This window comes from Dicentrarchus labrax, unplaced genomic scaffold (genome assembly GCF_905237075.1).
Source record: "Dicentrarchus labrax unplaced genomic scaffold, dlabrax2021, whole genome shotgun sequence".
Lineage (NCBI taxonomy): Eukaryota > Metazoa > Chordata > Actinopteri > Moronidae > Dicentrarchus > Dicentrarchus labrax.
In genome coordinates, this window is record NW_026136717.1 from 10,700,163 (window position 1) to 10,720,585 (window position 20,423).

The 20,423-nt window shown below is 40.4% G+C and overlaps 1 protein-coding gene across 3 annotated transcripts in view; it reads left to right on the plus strand.

The window, feature by feature from the left end:
- The window catches only part of LOC127379635 (phospholipid-transporting ATPase ABCA1-like), a 144,655-nt gene that overhangs the window by 119,879 nt on the left and 4,353 nt on the right, over positions 1 to 20,423 (plus strand). For all 3 annotated transcript variants that reach the window (XM_051429503.1, XM_051429504.1, XM_051429505.1), the window contains 5 exons: positions 1,328 to 1,469; positions 2,465 to 2,599; positions 4,473 to 4,576; positions 5,868 to 5,960; positions 14,931 to 15,174. In XM_051429503.1, the coding sequence (XP_051285463.1) occupies positions 1,328 to 1,469; positions 2,465 to 2,599; positions 4,473 to 4,576; positions 5,868 to 5,960; positions 14,931 to 15,174 (718 nt within the window). The remainder of the gene's footprint in view (positions 1 to 1,327; positions 1,470 to 2,464; positions 2,600 to 4,472; positions 4,577 to 5,867; positions 5,961 to 14,930; positions 15,175 to 20,423) is intronic.

A 20,423-nucleotide genomic window follows, 5' to 3' on the forward strand; every position in this document is an offset into this window, starting at 1 on the left:
ACGCATCCTGTCAAACCCCTCCTCTCTGCTCCAGAACAGTGACAGAGAGCTGTGTTTACTTTTTAGGTTCAGCTTTGGTTTCTAATGCCAGAATTTAAGGTCACTCAATAGGTTAGCTGCTTCCCCCTGCTTCAAGTCTTTACACTAAGCTTAAACATCTAACTCTTGGCAAGAAAGTGAATGCTGGTATGCGTATTCCCAAAAAAGACCATTCTGTGATGAAGTGCCACCAAATATGTTTTAGAATTTAAATTCTTCAAAGTGTACGGTCTGTTGTATAGTGGGAAGAAGATGGAGGTCTAGTTTGAGGGCAGTCGACTTGTAAAATGTTTATCGACCATCTTAAAGTTGAATTCTTAGATAAACATGTGGTGTCAAACTAAAAAGGTGGAATTTCTTAAATATCTGTGGTATATAAACTACTGTTATCATCAGTGTTCAGATTTCTACAAAAAAAAAAGTCATATGTTGCACATTACTCCTTACTATAAAAGATAATGCAATACTTATTTACTCTCTCTAGAATGTAATTCTGTTACATTATTTATTCCATTACTTTTGTGTTACTTCACAACATTGCCTGATGTATTGTCACGTCACATTAATATCTTTTAACAGGCCGAACACACTCAAACTTGCTCACCCAACTTTGGCCTTCCTCAGAGCTAAAATAAAACACAATATTAGATCAGTAAAGCTTTCAGTTCACTGTGGCCTTGTTGAGATCCAGCAGCCTCTAGACACATCAAATCACGTTTAGCCTCCCTCGAGCTGACAATTGCATTTAAAGGGGAAAATGGCGCTAGTATTATCTCTAAATAAAACAAAGCAGCTTAAAAAAGAAGAAAGAAAGTTAGCTTAAACATTTGTTGCCTGCAAGTGGTAAAACTATTAATATTGGGGATTGCCAAGCGGGCATGTCTGGATCATGGTTTGGATCCACAGCTGCTCCTGCCATTATTCTACTTGCCTCTAGAGGGTGCATGTAATATGCCCGGAACAGCTTGCCTGGAAAACATTGCACAGCCGGATTTTTGGGGGTTTTCGTTTCTCATTTCCAAGACAGAGAGTTTTGGAGACACTTACTTCAGACCACGAGTACAGAATGTGAAATGAACCACTCTGCTATATTAGTTTGAAAGAGTTTGAAAGAGAAACAAAAATTGTATGCTTCTTGGCCTTCTGACTGTTATAAATATATATATATGTATATTTGATATCGTATTCTCTGTCTTGCTGAGGCATTTAATATAATCTTTAGATCTGTGATCTTAAACATCAATGATATCCACTGTCTCTAAATCTCTAATGTGTTCTCGTCTTCCAGCATACGAACAGAAATGAGAGACGTGCACCAGAACTTGGGCTATTGTCCCCAGTTTGACGCTATCGATGACCTGCTGACCGGAAAAGAGCATCTGGAGTTTTACGCCAGGTTACGAGGGGTACCAGAAAAAGAAGTCTCCATGGTAACCATTACATCCTTTCCTGACTTCTTGTCCTCATACATTTAAAAAGATTGTGGCTGATGCTGTGGCATTAACATCTTCAACATTCATAGCCAAAATGGATTAGTTGTCAAGCTTTTGTAATTGGAATATCAAAAAAAGATGAAAAAAACTAAAAATGTTCTACTGCTTCAAGACATGTTTATTTCCTTTTAGAATGTTTTTGTTTTATTTTTACCATCAAAATACTTTTCAGCTAGAATGCATGTAGGGCAAGCTGAAGTACATGTCGAAGTGATAGATAACCACAGTGGGAGAAGCCATACATAATGAAAAATGGCCGGTGGTAGAAAAGCAGCAGCTGTGGGTTATGGCTCTACATTATTCACCATGCCCAGTGGTGTGGCCGGCCCTATGCGGCCTCCCTGCACTCCTCTCGCAGCGCCTGCTTCTACAACAGTGAGATCAAAAGAGGAAGAGGCTGGCGGCGACCATAGGCCTCAGACCCGGCGCCAGGGCTTTGATCTCTTAGCTGCAGTGTAAAAGGACCCAGTTCTGCACTGCTAGCATAACTCTTGATTTTACCGTGTTCCATTGTGGTGTGCCATTTTTTTTTTCCAACTCTTGATCCAAATTGAGCCCCTGTGCAGTCATATTTGCATAATCGGTAAACAGAAATATCCACATGTATGTTCAAGAAATGCACTGGAAGTGAAACGCAGGTCCTACAGTACAGGCTGCATTTTATTGTGACATCTAATCGTGTCCCTTGAGATATGGCGATAGTGTGCACTTTGGTGATGTTCCTGATTGCCGCCGTTTGACGAGTACTTCAGCAGCCTGTGATTAAGGTCTTAGAGTGATGCCAGTTGTCATGCCTTGTCCTTGAAAACCACGTTGGACATCCTAGTCAAAGTATCACCCATCATGGAGAGTCTGATGACGGGTCTTATGTGAACACTCTTCTTGACACCGTAATGGGTTTTGGTCACTTTCATTTCTGTCTTTTTCTAAAGGTGGCCGAGTGGGGGATCCAGAAGTTGGGGCTGGTGAAATATTCCAACAAGTCAGCAGGAACCTACAGCGGCGGGAACAAACGCAAACTTTCTACAGCCATAGCCCTGATCGGTTGTCCTTCTGTGATTTTCCTGGTGAGATATATCTTTATTGGTGTGTTTGTACATGGTAAAAAATGTGATACGCTGCTGTTTCATTAAGACTTAAGAGTGTAATACTTTCAATCAATATTGATGCTGTGCAGATGTTTGGATTACAGCAGATCAGTTGTTTTTCCCTTTACAAGCACACAGAGGCTCTGTAGTAGGAGGAGGATGATAGAGTGTAGGAATTTGGGTTAACATATGCTTTCAAGAGTGAGCGGATGAAAAAAAAAACAAGATTCGGATCAATTTAGTAAATCCTTACTGAATTTCCTGAAGGATTACATGTACATTACTTGTGGATGAAGAGGGTGTATTTTTCAGGGGTCACTCACAGGTCATGTTTTAATAAAAAAAAAATTCAAGACCAATTCCTTTAGAAAAACGTAGAGCACACAGAACCATGTTTGCACGTATTAAAATTCCAATTCATCAGGACTTAAAACTGAGAGCAAAAGCATTTTCTCACTGATGGAAGATTAATGAAAGCATGACTCAGAATACACTGCATCACATGCTTTCAATTAAGCGGCTTTAATGTGCATTAGGAAGTTGTGGCCGTGTTATTATGAGGGACAAACTTTAATGACCTTAAATCACATTTGGGGCTCCTTAAGGGGGCTCACCAAAGTATTTTCTTCATTAAGATTATTACAATTTTTACTTGTTATCCCATGTCCCAGCCACCACATCACATGGTCTAATAAAGCAGAAATGTTAGATTATATAAATACATTTTAATGCCAGTTCATGCTGTTTAATTTTCTGCCTGTAAAATGTAATAAATGCATTACTTTGCATTATTTAAAGCAATCCATCAGATTATGCTGCTAATAACAATTTAATGAGTAATCAGTCAGGTAATGAGTAATCCATAATGAATTATATTTACAGAATAATCTTTCCAGCCGTTTCTGTTTTCTGGCTCAGTGCTTGGTCTGTCGAGCTGCACTATTCCAAACCTACTTATTTACTCGCCTGAGCCAGGCCAGCCTCCACTTTGAGGCAGTGGGATAATGTGTTGTCAGTGTCTGTGTCAATTTCAGTATTGTGTGCTAGCCCAGGGAGCCCAGGCGGCCTTGAGGCAGTGCCACGTAGGGTTTGCACAGGGACACATTGGGCACAGTGATGGAAATACCCCTTGGGATTTGTAGGACTCTGCTAGCGAGGGAGAACCGGGCCTGGAACGAAATCAGCCAATGGACTGAGTACTGTCACCCCCTAATCATGCATGGACAGACTAGCCCTGAGGAAAAAGAAACAGCAAGTCACTGAGACTCTCTGTGTGTGTGTTATACTATGCTGGAGAGTGCTTTAATATGTGTCTCCATTATGTGTAAATGGGTATACTCAGAGTTTAGCCATGTATGTTTGCTGTCTCCTATTGTTTTGCCTTAATAGATATGTGTTTATGTGTTAACATAATTCAGGTTTTTCCTTTTCTATGTCACCCATCTGTATGTCTGTTCGCACACACATCATTAAAGGTCCAGTATGTAACATTTATAGGCAGAAATGGAATATAATGTTCATAGATATGTTTTCCTTAGTGTATAATCACCTGAAAATAAGAATAGCTGTGTTTTTGTTACCTTAGAAAAGCTGTTTTATCTACAGAGAGAGTGGGTCCTGTTCTACAGAGTATGCCTTATTGAACCACCATGTTTCTACAGTAGCCCAAAGGAGACAACCCAAACACTGGCTCTTAATAGTGCCTTTGGAATTTTTCTACTACATAGTGGTCCTTTAGATGATCTGTTCAAAGTAGATTTGTGCTGTAATATACTAGGATATCCTATATCTTTAAATGATTTTCTGAGGTAGCATTTGATGAACTGTTTTAAAGAGATTACATTCATTGCAGGATGAGCCAACCACTGGGATGGACCCCAAAGCGCGACGCTTCCTGTGGGACTGCATCCTGAGTATCATCAAAGAGGGACGCTCAGTCATTCTCACATCACACAGGTGCAACATCACTCTTTACCTATTGATTTTCTCTGATGGATTCACACCTCACCTGCTAAGATAGAGTCCAAATATTTTGACTCCTTACCAGGGAAATCAGATCAGCCACATTGTCCGTAAAATGAACGTCAGCTGTATAACTGTAATTATAATTGACTGGAGTTACACTTTAGTCAAAAGGTATTGTTTCCTGAATAGCAGTTAATATTGGCTGCCAGAAACACACTGGCTGCTATAAAGCTTTCATGGAGCATGAGGAGATATTGACTGACTGGAGGTTTTTTTTCCTCCATGAAAAGAAAAACTGTCAATATCAGTGCTGGAGACTTTTCATTATCCAAGACTTCCTGGAGTAAAGTTAGTTTCCCAACTTTTTCTTCTGTACTGCTGGCCAGTTTTGGACATGGTTTTGAATGAGGAAGAAAAAAATGAAATGCCTCCTTTTTTCAGAAGCTTAAAACTTGATGTCCCAAGTCAATATGGAACATTTAACAATTCACAAGCCTGTTTATTTCACTATTTCGCAAATTGCCTGGGTTTTTGAATCATTTGTGCCGCTAGCAATGCACGTGAATAATCTGTGCCGTTGTTGTTTCCTTTGGAATATATTATTCTCATTACACGTGTTGTCTTCATGGAGAAATAAAAGCATTTGTTGTCGCGGGCAATGTGGCTGAGCTGCATCCAATCGTCCATGGCATGACCAGGTGGTTGTGTTTTGTTAAGTGGCAGATTCACCAGGTTTTACAAAGTCATAATCCTAATTGCACCATTCCTCAGAAAGGCTTCACAGGTTTTGCCTCAACTACAAATGACTCCTGCTCCAGCCCAACCCCGAAAGAGAAAAAATTAGATAATAGGAACTACAGATGGTCCCTTCCTCTTCCTCTAATTACCAAATTTGTCGTCTATTTAAGGTGTCAAAGTAGACACGTAAAAATGCTCCAACCCAAACTTTAACTGTAAATGAGAAGAGAAAGTTTCTGTAAATCAGTAGAGATCTTTATCGGCAAAATAATGTGAGTTGACACGGTCTAAAATTGATTGAGTTCTTCCCTTTTAAAAAAACATCTGTGATCAGTGTTCTAGCCCTGAATACAGCACACTGAGAAGTAGCTGAATGAGAAGGACAGGCATAATAAAAATCCCTGAAATGCCCCCATTATACCAAGGAGGCCAATTTTAAGATGCCATTGTTTTTTATCTCAAAAAGAAAGAGACTCAAGCATCTGGTATTTTTGCTGCTTTACATTTGTCCTGCATCATTTTCCTCACCCCTGTGTTTCAATAGTATGGAGGAGTGTGAAGCACTGTGCACACGCATGGCCATCATGGTAAACGGTCGCTTCAAGTGTTTTGGGAGCATCCAGCATCTGAAGAGCAGGTAAGGGTCCTTTTTTTGTTACCACTGAGTGTGTTAGCCCAAGAGTAGAATAAAAAAAATTTAAAGAAAATCTTTGAAGCCCCTTGAAATGAGATGAAAGAAATCCCTGTCTCCCACTGAGGTGTTCTGTTATTTATACTGTGTATATAAATAACATAGGACAATGTATATTGTTAATAAAAAAGAAAACTATTCCATGTTTTCCAAGGAAGAAAAGGAAAGAATGCATCTTTTTATTTTATCATTTATTGCTACAGCTAAGAAGGACCCTTTCGGAGATATAACATTTATCAAAAAGTATTAGGTACCAGTGGAACCTCAAATACAGTCAAAGTGGGGGAAACAGCTAGCAGTAAGTGTGTATGTAAGTTTTTACTCTTTGGTTTTGAGTGGAGAGAACAAACAGCATATAATGTGTTCATAAGAGTGCTTATGCTAAGCTAAGCTAATCAGCCGCTTGCTCTAGAGTCATATTTAGTGTGTACAGACACGAGAGTGGTATCAATATACGTTTCCGCAAGACAACAAATAAGTGTATATCCCAACATGTAAAACTATTTTAGTATCAGAGGTTATGTAACGATAATATATTTGTTTGTTTTACTTACCAGTAAGCTTCTTGTCTTAATAAACCCATATACAGTATATGCCCCATATGTTTTGGCGTGCTAAGCTGAAAATGTTCTTTTTAGCGTACATTCATCAACATGATTGCATTGATTTCACATGTAAAGATCCATATATGAGGCCAATGTGCAGACAGTCAGGTCTGTAGGCAGGAGGTTAGTGTCCCAAGCCTTTCACCATTATCTCAGTTTCACATTTGTTTCTCTACAGACCCATAAATTCTTTTTCCACCATCCCTATCCTTATGCACACCCATAATAGGTTTTGTACATGTCTCTTAATGCGTTTTGTTACCTCTCCATTGGAGATATCCCCTGCCCTTAACTCTTACCACTCGGGTCTGTTCTCTGATATTCATCTGACATTTCCCAAGGCCAGCACTTGTGCCCCGAGCCCTGCATGTAACAGTGAGGCCCATCCATTACCTTAGGTACAGTCTGGTGACATTATTACCACTCCATTGTGTGATCTTGTAAGAGGAAGGACATTACACACACACACACACAAGAGCTACACACACAAGACAGGAATATGTGGTGGAAATCGTTGGGTGGAGAGAAAGATCAATACACCTGGGATGAGGGGTGGAGCGGACCATTTTTAAAGTCGTGCAGGGGATTAAGGGAAAAGTTCTCGAACAGCAAGGAGGGGTTCAACAGTGTCAAGGGTATTTCACATCAAGAGCATTAATGTCATATCATCGGCCACTGTCTCACTGCGGAGAGGGAAGAGGTAGATTTTAGATTGGGCTAAAAAAGGGTGAGAACGAGGGAGAGTTGAGAGGCGAAGGGCTAAAGTGGGAGAGCGATGTTCCAATCAGTCCCTCCCAGATGTTAGGGTAATTGACAGATCCTCTGTGTCAATTACATCCTGTCAGTAGGGGGACGAGCAGGGTGGCGTAAATCATTTATGAACCTCACAGGAGGTACAGGGATAGGTAACAGCCACCGGAGCGACGGGGGGGGGAGGTAGAAGCAGTAAACAAGGGAGGAGAACAGAGGGTTAACACGTGTCCTACTTTACTCGACATGCTATCAGGTAAAAGGGAATCGCACTTCACAAGACAGTCAAGTGAGAGGAAGCCAGATAAGCATGACGTCTACACCGATTTTCGCCGTGCTTATTTTAGATCTCGCATGGACAATTTACATGCTGCTGAAATGCTATCGCTCAGTTCTTGCCACGCAGTGAATAATTTCTAATTAAGCGCCCCTATCTCCGCAGCTTGGTGTAATTAATGTTTCATGAGGTGTGGGACCCTGTTAATGACTGAAAAAGCAATTAAGGACTGTCTTCTCTGTTTTCTTTTCTCGTCACTATCCCACCACATGTTTGTGCTGCCATGTTGCCCCCCACCAACACACACACACAGGTTCCCACCCTTGGTTTAGCATGTGATCCACCATCGTTTAAGTTGTTGTGAATCTCATCTATCCAGCTTGGCACGGTAGAAACACTGAACATCCAATGTTTTGTCCATAATGTGGGAATGGAGGGGCTGATTTTCATAAATGCGCAAGCTGTTGCCAGTTTGCAGATGGGAAGAGTTCCATCAGGCAGCAGGGGTTGAGGTGGAAGAGGGGGAGCCATGGCGATAGAGGCAGGTGGTGTACGCCATTGTCACACGGCGAGAGCGGCTGACCTGCAAAGCTGGGGGTGCCGCTTCTTCCCCCCTCTGCCCTCCCATCCCCAACGTCTCCATCTCTTTCTCATCACAAGCCCCTGAAAGGAGTGCAGAATCTCACCGCAGGGGCAGCTCTCACATTTTGACCCCCTATTGCTCACCCTCCCACATTCGCATCCCTCACTCCCCCCATCGCCTCGTCTCCTTCAAAAACCTCGCCATATTACCCTTATTTATTCCTCCCTGTGCTACTCTCAGGTGGCAGGGCTTCCAACCCAGCCATCCAAGTGCTTGTTAGTGCTGCCCCCTTTAGTTCAGTGGTGACCCTGTCTTTATCACCGAGATGCCCTTCTGCTGCTTTAACAACCCCCGCCTCTGTGTATCAATCAAGCCCCAAATGAGCCAAAATAGCCCATTTAAACTGCCAGAGAGGTGGTCAGCATGCGAAAAGGGGCTGAAGATTTGATTTGGGCGGTGGATTCTGAACAGTAGGGCGGCCATTTTAAGAAGCCCCCTTCATTATCTTCCTCCTCGGCTGTTAAAAACATCCTCCTTCCCTGTCCTGATATCGAGACCCTCAAATCAATCACACTTATAGGAATTTATGAAAGGCTGATGGGTAAGGGGAAAAATAAATAAGTAAAGAAATTTGCAAGAGGCTGTAAACAGTGCTTTAATACAGCAGTGTGCTGGTAGGAAAGCTCCCAGGTGTTAAGTAAACCCAAATGAAGTGGAGGAACCAATAAAAGCACTTCAAAGCTCCCCTATAATCTTGTCAGTTAGGAAGGACACCCACTAGCCGATGCAGGATTTTTCACTGATTGATATCATTCATATCCCCACTTCATAGAGTATCTGCAGTAAGTACACACCACAGCCTGGAGTCTTATTTTCTCCTTGCTTAAAGCACGTCATGATATAAAAGTGGGGGGTAAAGTGCCTTTAATGCATTAAGGTAATGCGGTGTGGGCGCTGGAGAGTTTTTACAAGAGTGGTGTCTAAAAGTTTGGATCAGTCCCCTGAAGTTGACGTTGAGAAGTCCAATAAACTCCTTCCCACTCACTCTGCGTCAGCTCTGCAGGTGTGCCATTAACTGAATAGTTTACGGCTTTTAAGTGCGTGTCACCAGCGGAGATGGATGACAAAATAATTCTCTTTACAGTTTACAATGCATCAGCAACGTAGGTGTAATTAAGCCTGCTAGAACACTGACAGACACAGATGGCGTACTGTATATACTGTACGTATCTGAGAGCTGTCTGCAGTGGAAATATACGACATCTTTACCCTTGATAGTTGGTGTGAATCTTAATTTATGTGGGATTGCGGTTCTTGTACCGACATTGGTTTTATCACAGCTTTTTTTTTTTGTGCAAGCAATATAAGCATCTGCATCTATATTTCAAGGACTGCAGAAATTGCTACATGCCTCTCTGTCTTTTATTACATCCGTGTCGAACTATGCATGTTTGTATATCTCTTAGTAATAACTTTTACAGGCCAGATGATGGCCTTCGTGTAGGATTACTTTCGAAGCACAATACTGGATACAAACGCCTCGTGAATATGCCTGCATAGAAGCAGTCTTCCACTACTCATCAATGAAAACTATCACTAAGGACAGATTAAACCATTTTATTTGAAAACAGTAATGTTAACTCAAGGCCCAATCACTACCTTTTATCTGAAGTTTTCAACTTCATGTAAAGATGGACCTGGGGTTTCAAACTGCTATTTCCAAGGTTAAGAATGAACTTCCCGCTTTATATTGCCACTCAGAACTTTTTTTTTTTAAAGTCATTTACAGCACGACTTCTAAACATAATACTTAAAAAGAAAAATTCAAACTTCCATTGCCAGAGACTTAGGTAGTTTTTATGTATTCATTTTAGATACATTAACAGCATAATGAATTTAGTGTTTAACAGTGGTTGTACTTGTTTTGAAGGTACAGTATAGTAGTGAAACAGTATGGAGCAATGTTTTAAATGCGGACCCCGTTTTTGTCTGCATCTTGTGCGCCACTAGCACATGTCCAAGAATACACATTTCTGACAACAGTGTCATGCTAAACCACCGACAGTTTGCAGCGGTAATCTTCAACTTCAGCTTTAACTTTATTGCCCCCAAGTGGAAATTTGTCTTACAGCCAGTATATACACATATAGAACACACAGAGACTCAAGCAGTTTGACACAAATGATCTTACTGGCCACTTTGAGAGATTACAAAAGTAATAATAGAGAAGATGATGACTGACTCTGCCAATGGAGCTGCAGAAGAGCATCATAAGTTTACTACACACCACAAACCAGCATGTGGAGTAAGTGCAGTCGTTGCTTACAAACTGTCACTGTGTTGTCATTGAATGTCTTATTACCAGTTTGTTGCAGTTTGTTATCAGTTATTATGAATATTTTGCCAGAAAAAGACAGGAAAGAGGAGAACTGCCAGCAAAATATAATCAATACAGGTTTTAAAATATTAATGCACAGCTTTGCAAATATTTTATAAGCAAGGAAGTACATTCAAAATATTTGGTTTTAAGGAATACATTTTTGGAAGTAATACTCTTCACATAGTGATCTTTTGAATGATTTTTAAAACACAAAAAAAAAGCCTTTTATTCATAACAGCATGGAAATTTGATTTCCATCATGTCTCATCTATTTTATTATTATTATTATTGTTTTTATCATATATAGATGGGTATTTTATTCTTTTAATTTTACAGTTCATTTTGTAAATTGTGTTATTTGTTTTATTCTTAATATTTATTTTTACTGATGGGGTCTTATTATCATGAATGGGGATAAACATGCAATATTTCTAATCAACACATTTTTAAGGCCTCCTTACAATGCCAATCTATCCTTTCCTGTTTGGACAAAGATCACCTATCCATCCATCCATCCATCCCTCTCTCTATCCATTTATCCATCCATCTACCCCTCTCTCCCCACTGTGCCTGTGGAGCCTCTGCCTAGAGCTTTGTTTACTCCCCCTCCAGGAACTAAGGAAGTTTTTTGGACGACTCCCTGCCTGATCAAAGCACCAGACCACCCAAGCCACACTGTGACCTCTTGCCCCGCGTCCGCCTTCCCCCCTGCGGACACAAATACAAGATTTGGCAGTGGTGAGGGTGACCTTTCCAGACTCCCTCAGATGAAGGAAGGCAGCAGAATTATTTTCTGCCTGTCATGCCCTTATCTGTGTCTGGCTGTTGTTTGTTTTAAATTACATGGAAGAACGACTTTCCAGCGGACCAGGGTGGAGGAGAGGATTGAGGCAGAATAATGAAAACGAAGAAACAGCGCAGACATTACAGTGTCTCTGCCATGCTGTGTTGAGCCGCTGTATCATATCTCTAATGTAAAATATTATGAAAGGATTAGTTGTGACAATGTGGTGCAGTCATGACTTTAAACATAATCCTTTCATTTTGTTTCTCTTTATTCAGCCCCCAAATTGCAAAGATCTGTCTTTTTTGCTATTAAATCAGCAGTTAAAATGGAATTAATTGTTTCAAGCATGCCACGCTATTGTTATGAACACAAAGTGTACTGCAGGCTCTGTTTCAACATATCCAAGCCTACCTTTCCCTACACAGACATAGTTTATTTGAGGAGAGCCAAGACCGACAGTGTATCCAAGATGAAAGAACTTGTTTTGTTGTGAATACAGAAGCAGAGTAAAAATGATGAATATGAGAGAAAGATATTTTCCCCAAAGCGCAGCCTGAAGCCCCTGTGTAGCTGCAGAAAGAAAGGAAATAAAAGTAAGGTAGCCAGGGAGAGAGAATGAGGGGTAGCTAATTGATAAGCCCTTTTACTGTCACTGACAAGCAGCATTTCATCACCAATAAATGACCCAACCCTTTTGCCAAACCCTTTCACCACAATGCTTCATGGCCTTATTGGATATTTGCAAAAATGTTTTTGCATCTTCGCCGAGCTTGGCAGTCCATAGACAAAGCCCATTTCCTGCGCCGGCAGCTATAATAAACACAAGGGGATTATGGTCATAGTCTTGATTGGATGATGAATTAAGCTTGATGTGTGGGGATGGCTGTGATGTTGTGGTGTCTGATTACAGACTGTGTATTCTTTTGCATCTTATAAAAATCTTCAAAAATGATCCACAATGAGAGAGGAGTTCTGGCTACAGTCTATATAAATGGTATGCTTTACTGGAGAACGATGGTGCTGCGTGTGCAAATCAAAGTGTATTGTCAAAGGTAGATGTCAACACTTCTTACAGGTATTAAGTCTTTACGTTTCATGCAAACAGCTTAGAACAGCTCGTACATGTTGTGACATACTGTTAGTGTTTTGGTGACAGCAGCACAGCCATGGCGATAACATTTGACACGTGATAATGCGAGATCCATTCATAGCTACCGTCTTTTGGACTGAGCATCTGGAGGAGATAGATGTGCTTATATTTTCACACTGATTGTAAGTAATAAACATCCGATTGTATTCATGAACCTGAATCATAATCATATTATGATGGAATGTATTTGTGAAAATAACAAATTAAAGAGTTTGAGTACTAACTGAATGGAGCTTCTTAATGAGGAACAAAGCAGTGCTACAATGGTATAATTTGTTTCATGCGATGTGACCAGAGTCGTTGAGATCCGCGTTCCTGTGATGATTATTATGATCCTGCTTTTTCACTTTGAACTAATGAAGCCCTAGGCACTCAATGAACACCTAGCAAGGAACAGTATTTCATAGCAAAGTTGAGCAGGGCTCAGGTCAGTATAATAGGAGTATAATTTGGTACGGTTGGAGGGCTGTCTAAAGGCCAGTTGCTTAATTAAGTGCTGACATGCTGATACTTGCAGGGCACCCATAGTTGTATCCACATGATGTGTACTACATAATATGTCTTAGAGTTTCATGGGGATGCTTTTGATCACCTACGGCGTGCAGAGCCTGAGGAGATCACAGTGCCAGCACGGTTCTCAGATCCTCCCTATACAGTAGGCTTGACACAGACGTTGTGGCAGGATAGCATGCCACCCGCTCTGTTGCATCATAAAATCTGATATATTCCAGTCGTTGCTTCACATTGTCTGCATTCTTTTATATTAGTATATATATTTTCTTTTTCCCCTAACATGGTAGCCAATTTAAATGTGGGCACATTTGCACATTGCTATTTTGGTTTCGAACCTTTCCTTCGCTGTGGTATCAGACCACAATGCAAGGAAACACTAAATCATTGCAAGAATTCCCAGTTTCTTTACCTCAGTCAATTGGCAGTACCCGTTGTAGTGACGGGAGACAGGAGACAGAGGTCATGGGGTATGGTTATAATGATGTAACATGTGATTGGCTCAGATGCCAGCTCCTACAGATTCATGCGAATATTCTTCTGACATCTGATGTATGTGAGAGGTATTCTGGCTTGTCCAATCATAATGCCAGAAAATTCCAGCTAAGGAGGGTGCCTTGAGATGATCTGATTCTAAAAGTAGCATTAAAAAGACACTTATGCATTCTTAATGGAAGTGGGTATTAAATAGGCATTCCCACATACACTTTATGCAAAGTAACACTATTTTTGCACTGCGTCTCCTCAACTTCAAGCATCATGTTTTAACTAAAGGGACTCTGCAGCCTATGGAGTCCATTCATTGTGCATCTCAGCACCAGCACAGAGCTTCACTTCCTCTCCCGCTCCTTTGGGGTCGTGTAGGCCCGCAGTTTATTCAGCATATCTCTAATTGCCACTAAGGGAGCCTCTGACTCTCGTTGCATGTAGTGCTGTACTAGCCCACAATGGACATTTCCAAGAGTAAATCCAACATTAGGGAATTAATTAGGCAGAAAACAATGGGTCATAAGAGTGCTAACGACAGAATAACAAGGCACAGACTCTTATTTGGTGCTCACCAGACGTAGCATGCAACTGGGAAGACGCAGAATGCTAATTAGCTTTAGAGCTTAGCTACGGCCCATTTTCATCTGTGACTATTTTTTAAGATATTGTTCATGTTGTAAAGTTTTACCATTAGATCATGTTGACATATTTCCAAACTCTGGCTCTTCAATGAGGCAAGCACTTTATATGTACTCTTCATTGTGAATCATATACTCAGTCAGAGTCTTATTTGGGATGCAGTCCTGTGGGATGTATAGTTTATCAAACTCACATTATGGGTGTAACCGCCTTGCAACTTGCCAGTGGCTTTCATGCCTAAATACTTATTATATTAACTATTAAAAACAATACATTGTCTGTAAGTGAAACCTTTTTTTTCTTAGCAAATATCCACCATTGTCTAAACATAATTTTGTCTCATCTGTTTTGATGATACCTTCTTTTACATTTGATGCAGAAAATGATGTTGAAATCCACTATTACCTTAGAAAGTTGAAAAGTTTATCCATCAGCTTTCAACTTTAATGCACTGTTGAAGTCAAGCTGTTTTTGTTCTCAGCTGCTTGTGACTCAGCTGCTCCTCCAGCTCACCACATCCAGGAAGCTTGAAATAGTGGGAAATATGAGACCAATTATATTTTGTCATCTTTTTTGCTTCCTGCCTTGTCGCTTTCTTCCCTGTTATCCATCACACTATGACGCAACCACAGGAGAAAAGAAAGTTCATTATTTAGATGACCAGCCGTGAGCAATTTGGCACTGACATGCTTGTTTGCAGTTTTTTTTTTTTTTTTTTGTACTGAATGCCTGGCCTCTTGTTCTAGATTCGGTGATGGCTACACAGTGATTGTGAGGGTTGGCGGCTCGCCTCCTGCACTGAAGCCAGTTGAGGACTTTGTCCAGCATACCTTCCCAGGCAGCATCCTGAAGGAGAAGCATCACAACACACTGCAGTATCAGCTCCCATACACGCAGGGAGCTTTGGCCAACATCTTCAGCCAGTTCACCAGCCATCAGCAGAGGCTGGGTGTGGAGGACTACTCTGTGTCCCAGACCACTCTGGATCAGGTAAGGCCCAAAGAAATATGATAAGTGCCGAGACTTTTTCCCTCTGAGCCTTGTGAGTCTTACATTCTTTTAAACTGGAGTGTGTCTAATTTGATTTCATAGTTACATTTCAGCAATTTGACTGGTACAACATCAAGGATTTATTTGTTCTTTTTTTAATTAACCGCTGTCATGTGTGAGAAATTGTGTGAAGAAACTAAAATCACATATGATACATGAATAACAAAGACAGTCTAGTATTTATATATATATAGAGTCTGCCTATAGACTTCTATACGATGAGCCTTCAGCTGACATATGTCACTGAAAAGATGACAGACAGCACTTTGAGGCATGTACATATTCAGGATATAATAAGATACATTGCTGGTTGTCATGGAGAAATTGCTGCTACAGGCTATTTATCAAACGTATTCATCTGAACTTATGTGTCTCTGAATTTATTTCACTTCATCATGTAATTTATAGACATTTACATTGCGCAGAGTTAATACATTGTATAGCCATAGACCAACCAAAACAGCAATATTAAATTCATGTTACTATATTACTTCTAGATTGAGAAACTTGATGGTCTCATTTGTGATGGCTGTCTGTCATCCTAGCTGTTTAAAATGTTCAGAAACCATTTAACATTGTAGCTGATTATTAAATATGAATGTGGTCTACATTCTGTCTACATCAAATGAACCCATTATATTTCTAGAGGTGAACACACTGTCTCTTTGATCAATATTCCATAGTATCGTTCTCCAAGGTAAAGGTGAAAAGGAATCAACTGAAATCTTTTCATCTCCAGCCACTGGAAAGCCAGCAATACATTTATTTCAATCTCTCGATCTTCATCTCTACCAGTAGCAATATATTTGCAAAACAGGACAGAAGACTGCTGCTAAAAAACATGGCTTTAGCCACAAAGAGTCCATTCTTTTTTGATGCACATGCTTTGCAATTGTGGCTATCCATGGTGAAAACACGTTACCTGGCAAGTTCTGAGAAGAACAAAATAGGAATTGCACACAGGCCCCATAATGTGTGAAACATTTCCACTTGGACACATTTTTCCTTTATCCAAATGGAGGGTTATCAATTCTGGAGTCCCTCTGAATCTATCTGGGAAATGTATTCTGTATTTTGGCAAAAAAGTTTTAGCTGGGATTAGCTTGTACAGTAGCAGGGGATGCACAATTTGACTGGCCATGTTCTATTCTCCTACTGTAATTCTGTGGAGTACCAGCTGAGATTGACGGATTATTAAATCATCAGTCAATACATTCAGCATTATAAGTGCTCTCAGTTAATACAAGCTGGCTCAGTCCAGGAAAAGATATAAAGATCTGTCATTGCCGACACATTGTCTTCTCCAATTCAGGCTGTCAGACTGACCAATGAGGACTACACTGAGTTTGTGTAGCCAAGATCAGCCGCCAGGTCTCAGTATTGATCAAGAATCTAGACTGAGATTTTTTTTATATATATATAAATATATATATAAAAGGCTCCCTCAGCCAGTGCCTTTTTTTATTCCATCCCAAGTGCACTGGCTAGACCCCCTGATTGGTGAGATAAAGTGGGCCCTGCATGTTACGGACTGGCTTCACCTTGTGTTTTCCAAATGGCCCCAGGGACCTGATGCAATCAGGCACTCAGAGGCGAGCGCGAGTGTGTCTGGTCTTGCAAGCCCACCATTAGCTCAGCAGCAGATGACCAGGTGGGAGATGATGATGACCTCTGAGCGGTCCAGAAAGGTCATTGGTCCACCCCACCATGGGGAAGAAAAGTGCCTCCTGTTGCATTTAAAGGAAATCCTGACAGAGATGTGAATGAGTGAGTGAGTGACTAAGTTAGCTGTCTGTGCATTCATCTGCTCTGTGGCATTGTTGCATTTAAATCAATTGATGTGATATAAATCCTACAGGGATGTTAAGCATTTCATTATCAACATGACCCCCCTGTGGATAACCCCTTATCCAAGATAAAACCATCTTTTGCAGCAGTATTTAGATGAAATATGCCCTTTAGGGGCCAATTAGCCTACCACTATGACAGGAAAGTGATTTATGAAAAGCTAAATGCTCTAACTTAGTGTGGTTTACAGTCAGATTTGGTTCCTCCTTAAGGGTTTTTAGCACTTCACCTCCAACCTTGCGTAATTTCTGTTTTAACTTTTTCAACTTGCCCCACATTCTGCACTGGTCAATATTTACCAGATCAGAGGCAGTAAATAAATCATACTTGGACCAGGAGGTCATAGTATTAAAACACAGAGGGTAGCACTGGAGAACCTGTGGAGACCCAGACTGTCACCTTTCAGCTGGTGATTTATAGAGAAGAGCCTTGACCTATAGTATAACACCCGACTTGCACTACAATTAATATTGATCCACACAGCCTGGAGCTCAGGCGTTAACACTGATGGCCAAGACAGTGGCGAGCAGATGGAGCATTTGAAAGGAAAATTTGACTTTCTGAACTGTCTTTTAGAGGATGATTGTGTGGTTGGAATGTGAAGTATTTGTTGCTTTGTGTGTGGACAATGGTCCACATTCAGCCTTGTCAACACTGCAGGTGACCTTTTAGTTTCACAATATATGTAGTCTTAATTATTACTTACTCTTTCCTGTAGTTTTATGTTTCACTCACTTTAGTTTCATGACACAAAATATGATATGATGGCAAGTATCATCTTGCTTACTCTATGTCACTATAGCACTTTACTAGCTAGAGAACAATTTTATTTGAATCTCTTCTAGAGGCGAACCTGTTCTTGAACACTGATTATCGTATTGTAATTTACAGTTCATCATATTACCGCTTAATTATAGTACAATTAGATACAGCCCTTTTATAGATGCTCAAATAAGACATTTTCCAGGTAAAATACATTTTAAGAATTTCAATTATGGGTAAATGATGCTTACAATCCAATGTGATCAATTGATTTGATCATTTATAAAGCATTTCACTACATCTAGTATGCATCAGTTACAACTATTAAAATTAATAAAAGAAATATGTGAATTATTTAGTAGTTTATTGTGAAATAATACTTGGTGCTGCATACGACTTTCAGAACCACTAAAGGTTGCACTAAAGCACGAGCATGTCAGACCAAAGCACTAGAACTACAGCCCACCATACTCCATTGACAAAAACAGTAATTTTACCTTGCAGATCATAAAACCCATTTCATTCAGACTGGACAGAAACAAAGTAAAAAATTCAGTCCGTCCACTGTTCCAACAATCAACAACTCTGGTTTGGTCAAAATAAACCCCTAATTCACCATGGCGGCAATGTAATCCATGGAGACAAAGGCGCCCATCAAGTACATTCACTAAAAGTGCTTGTTTTTGCCACTGACTGGCTCACATTGTTATTCTCTGTCTGACAACATTTATAGAAAGGATCCCTGCAGAGATAAACCTTTTGTTGAACCAGAAACAGCCAATATATCGCTATTGGCCGCCACCAGGCTCCATAGACAAAAACAATAATTTGACCTTGCAGATCATCGTGAAACACACTCCCACTTGACAGAAACAAAATAAAAAAATTACCAAAAAAAGGTCTTTGTTAGTCTTTAAGCGCTTCCAACAATCAGAAACTCTGGTTTGGTTTTAAAAAATCCTTAATTCAATTCGATGGAATAAAGAAACCGCCTCCTCAAAGCCAACAGTTTCTCAGGGAGAGACACGTCATCCCGGATAAAGAATGGAAATTGTAACATGTATTTTTTTTCCAAATTTCCAATGTGAAGTTGTTTTGTCCACTCTCAGACTAACAGACTTAAGCAAGATCTTCCACCACTCTAAAGAACATTTCAAAGTCGGTGCAGCATAAGGGTAGAGCATGAACATGTGGATGACATGTAAAAATAGCCATTTCACATTCGGCAAGGGCTCCTTTGATATACAGGAGAGGTTAATTGGGTGATTCACGTCCTTCCCCTACTGTTCTGCCTCAACGGGCATCAAATAAACACCCAAATGTACCCTCTGTAATGTAATTAATGCCTGTATCCATCTGTTATTAAGAAAATGTCACTCAACAGCACTGGCGCATGACATTCACGTCATGAATGGATGGTTGGCTAAATACAGAAAGTGTGCATTACGAGCAAAGTCATATCACAAAGCAGGGGATGAATTTACCATGGTCATCTCAGTCAGAAAAGCTGTCACTATCAACTGCACCACTTAAGCACTTTTTATCCTACTAGGATTCTCAAATAAAGTTGAACAAACTGTACTTTTTAAATTCTGCAAAACTATACAGCCTTGACTATGAATATGAAATGCTGTGCATGCCTCAGCACATCAAGCCAATATCAGCCAGTGGCAGGGTCAGAGGCCGAGAGAGATGGGCGCAGGGTGTATTTGTTGCTACTGTCATTCTTATTTTCTTATTCATTCTGCCCTGATAAGATGTCTTGACAAGTGTGACCTTGATACACACTGCTGATGGTCTGACATCACACACACAGAAGCATACTTTTGCCTTGGGCGTTCTGCAGGCATGGCTTGCTCCTCAGTTGCAAGGTAGTCTGCTGATTTCTCTACACCCAACTGGCCACCGGCTCCATGAGCTTTGAGGTCAGCAAGCTTTACATATGTAGGTACTAACTTCCAATGAAATGATAGTTGAACAAAAAGTGTTGTTTTTTTTAATAAGAATTGTTGCTTATGCTTTGGAAATACAGTGTATGAAGCAGCAGAAGCCTGTTTTACCTTGGAGTGAACAAAGGACCATAATCCGCTTTGTAGAATTACAATTTCTTACTGGAAGCGTAACAATTTGATTCCATGAGAATCCCTTGTTTAGACAGTATGACTTCCTCAGCAGGTCAGAATAGTGGAGGAGCAGAATTTGCCACCGAGCTGCCCTTGAGCAAGGCTTTTTAACCTCCAACTTGCCTAAGCTGTTCAGCTGCTCTGAAGCCGACAAATACAGTAAGGCTGTGTTTGTACTGGGCCGCTTCCAAGAACGACTTTGGAACATGGTTTTTCCAGGAAACAAGTATTTGTGCTCAGTAAATTTATCCTGGGTAAAGAAAAAAAGGAATTTAGGAAATTTCAGCTGTAATAATAATATGGGTTTTCTGAAGGGAGTAGTACCATAATATCAAGAACTTTATTTCTGATGATCAGTACCTAACAGAGTAACTCCCCTGAACTCAAGATGTAAAATGACACTATAGTTCAAATGAAATACATCAGATGATTCCATATTAAAGGTATAGTTTGACA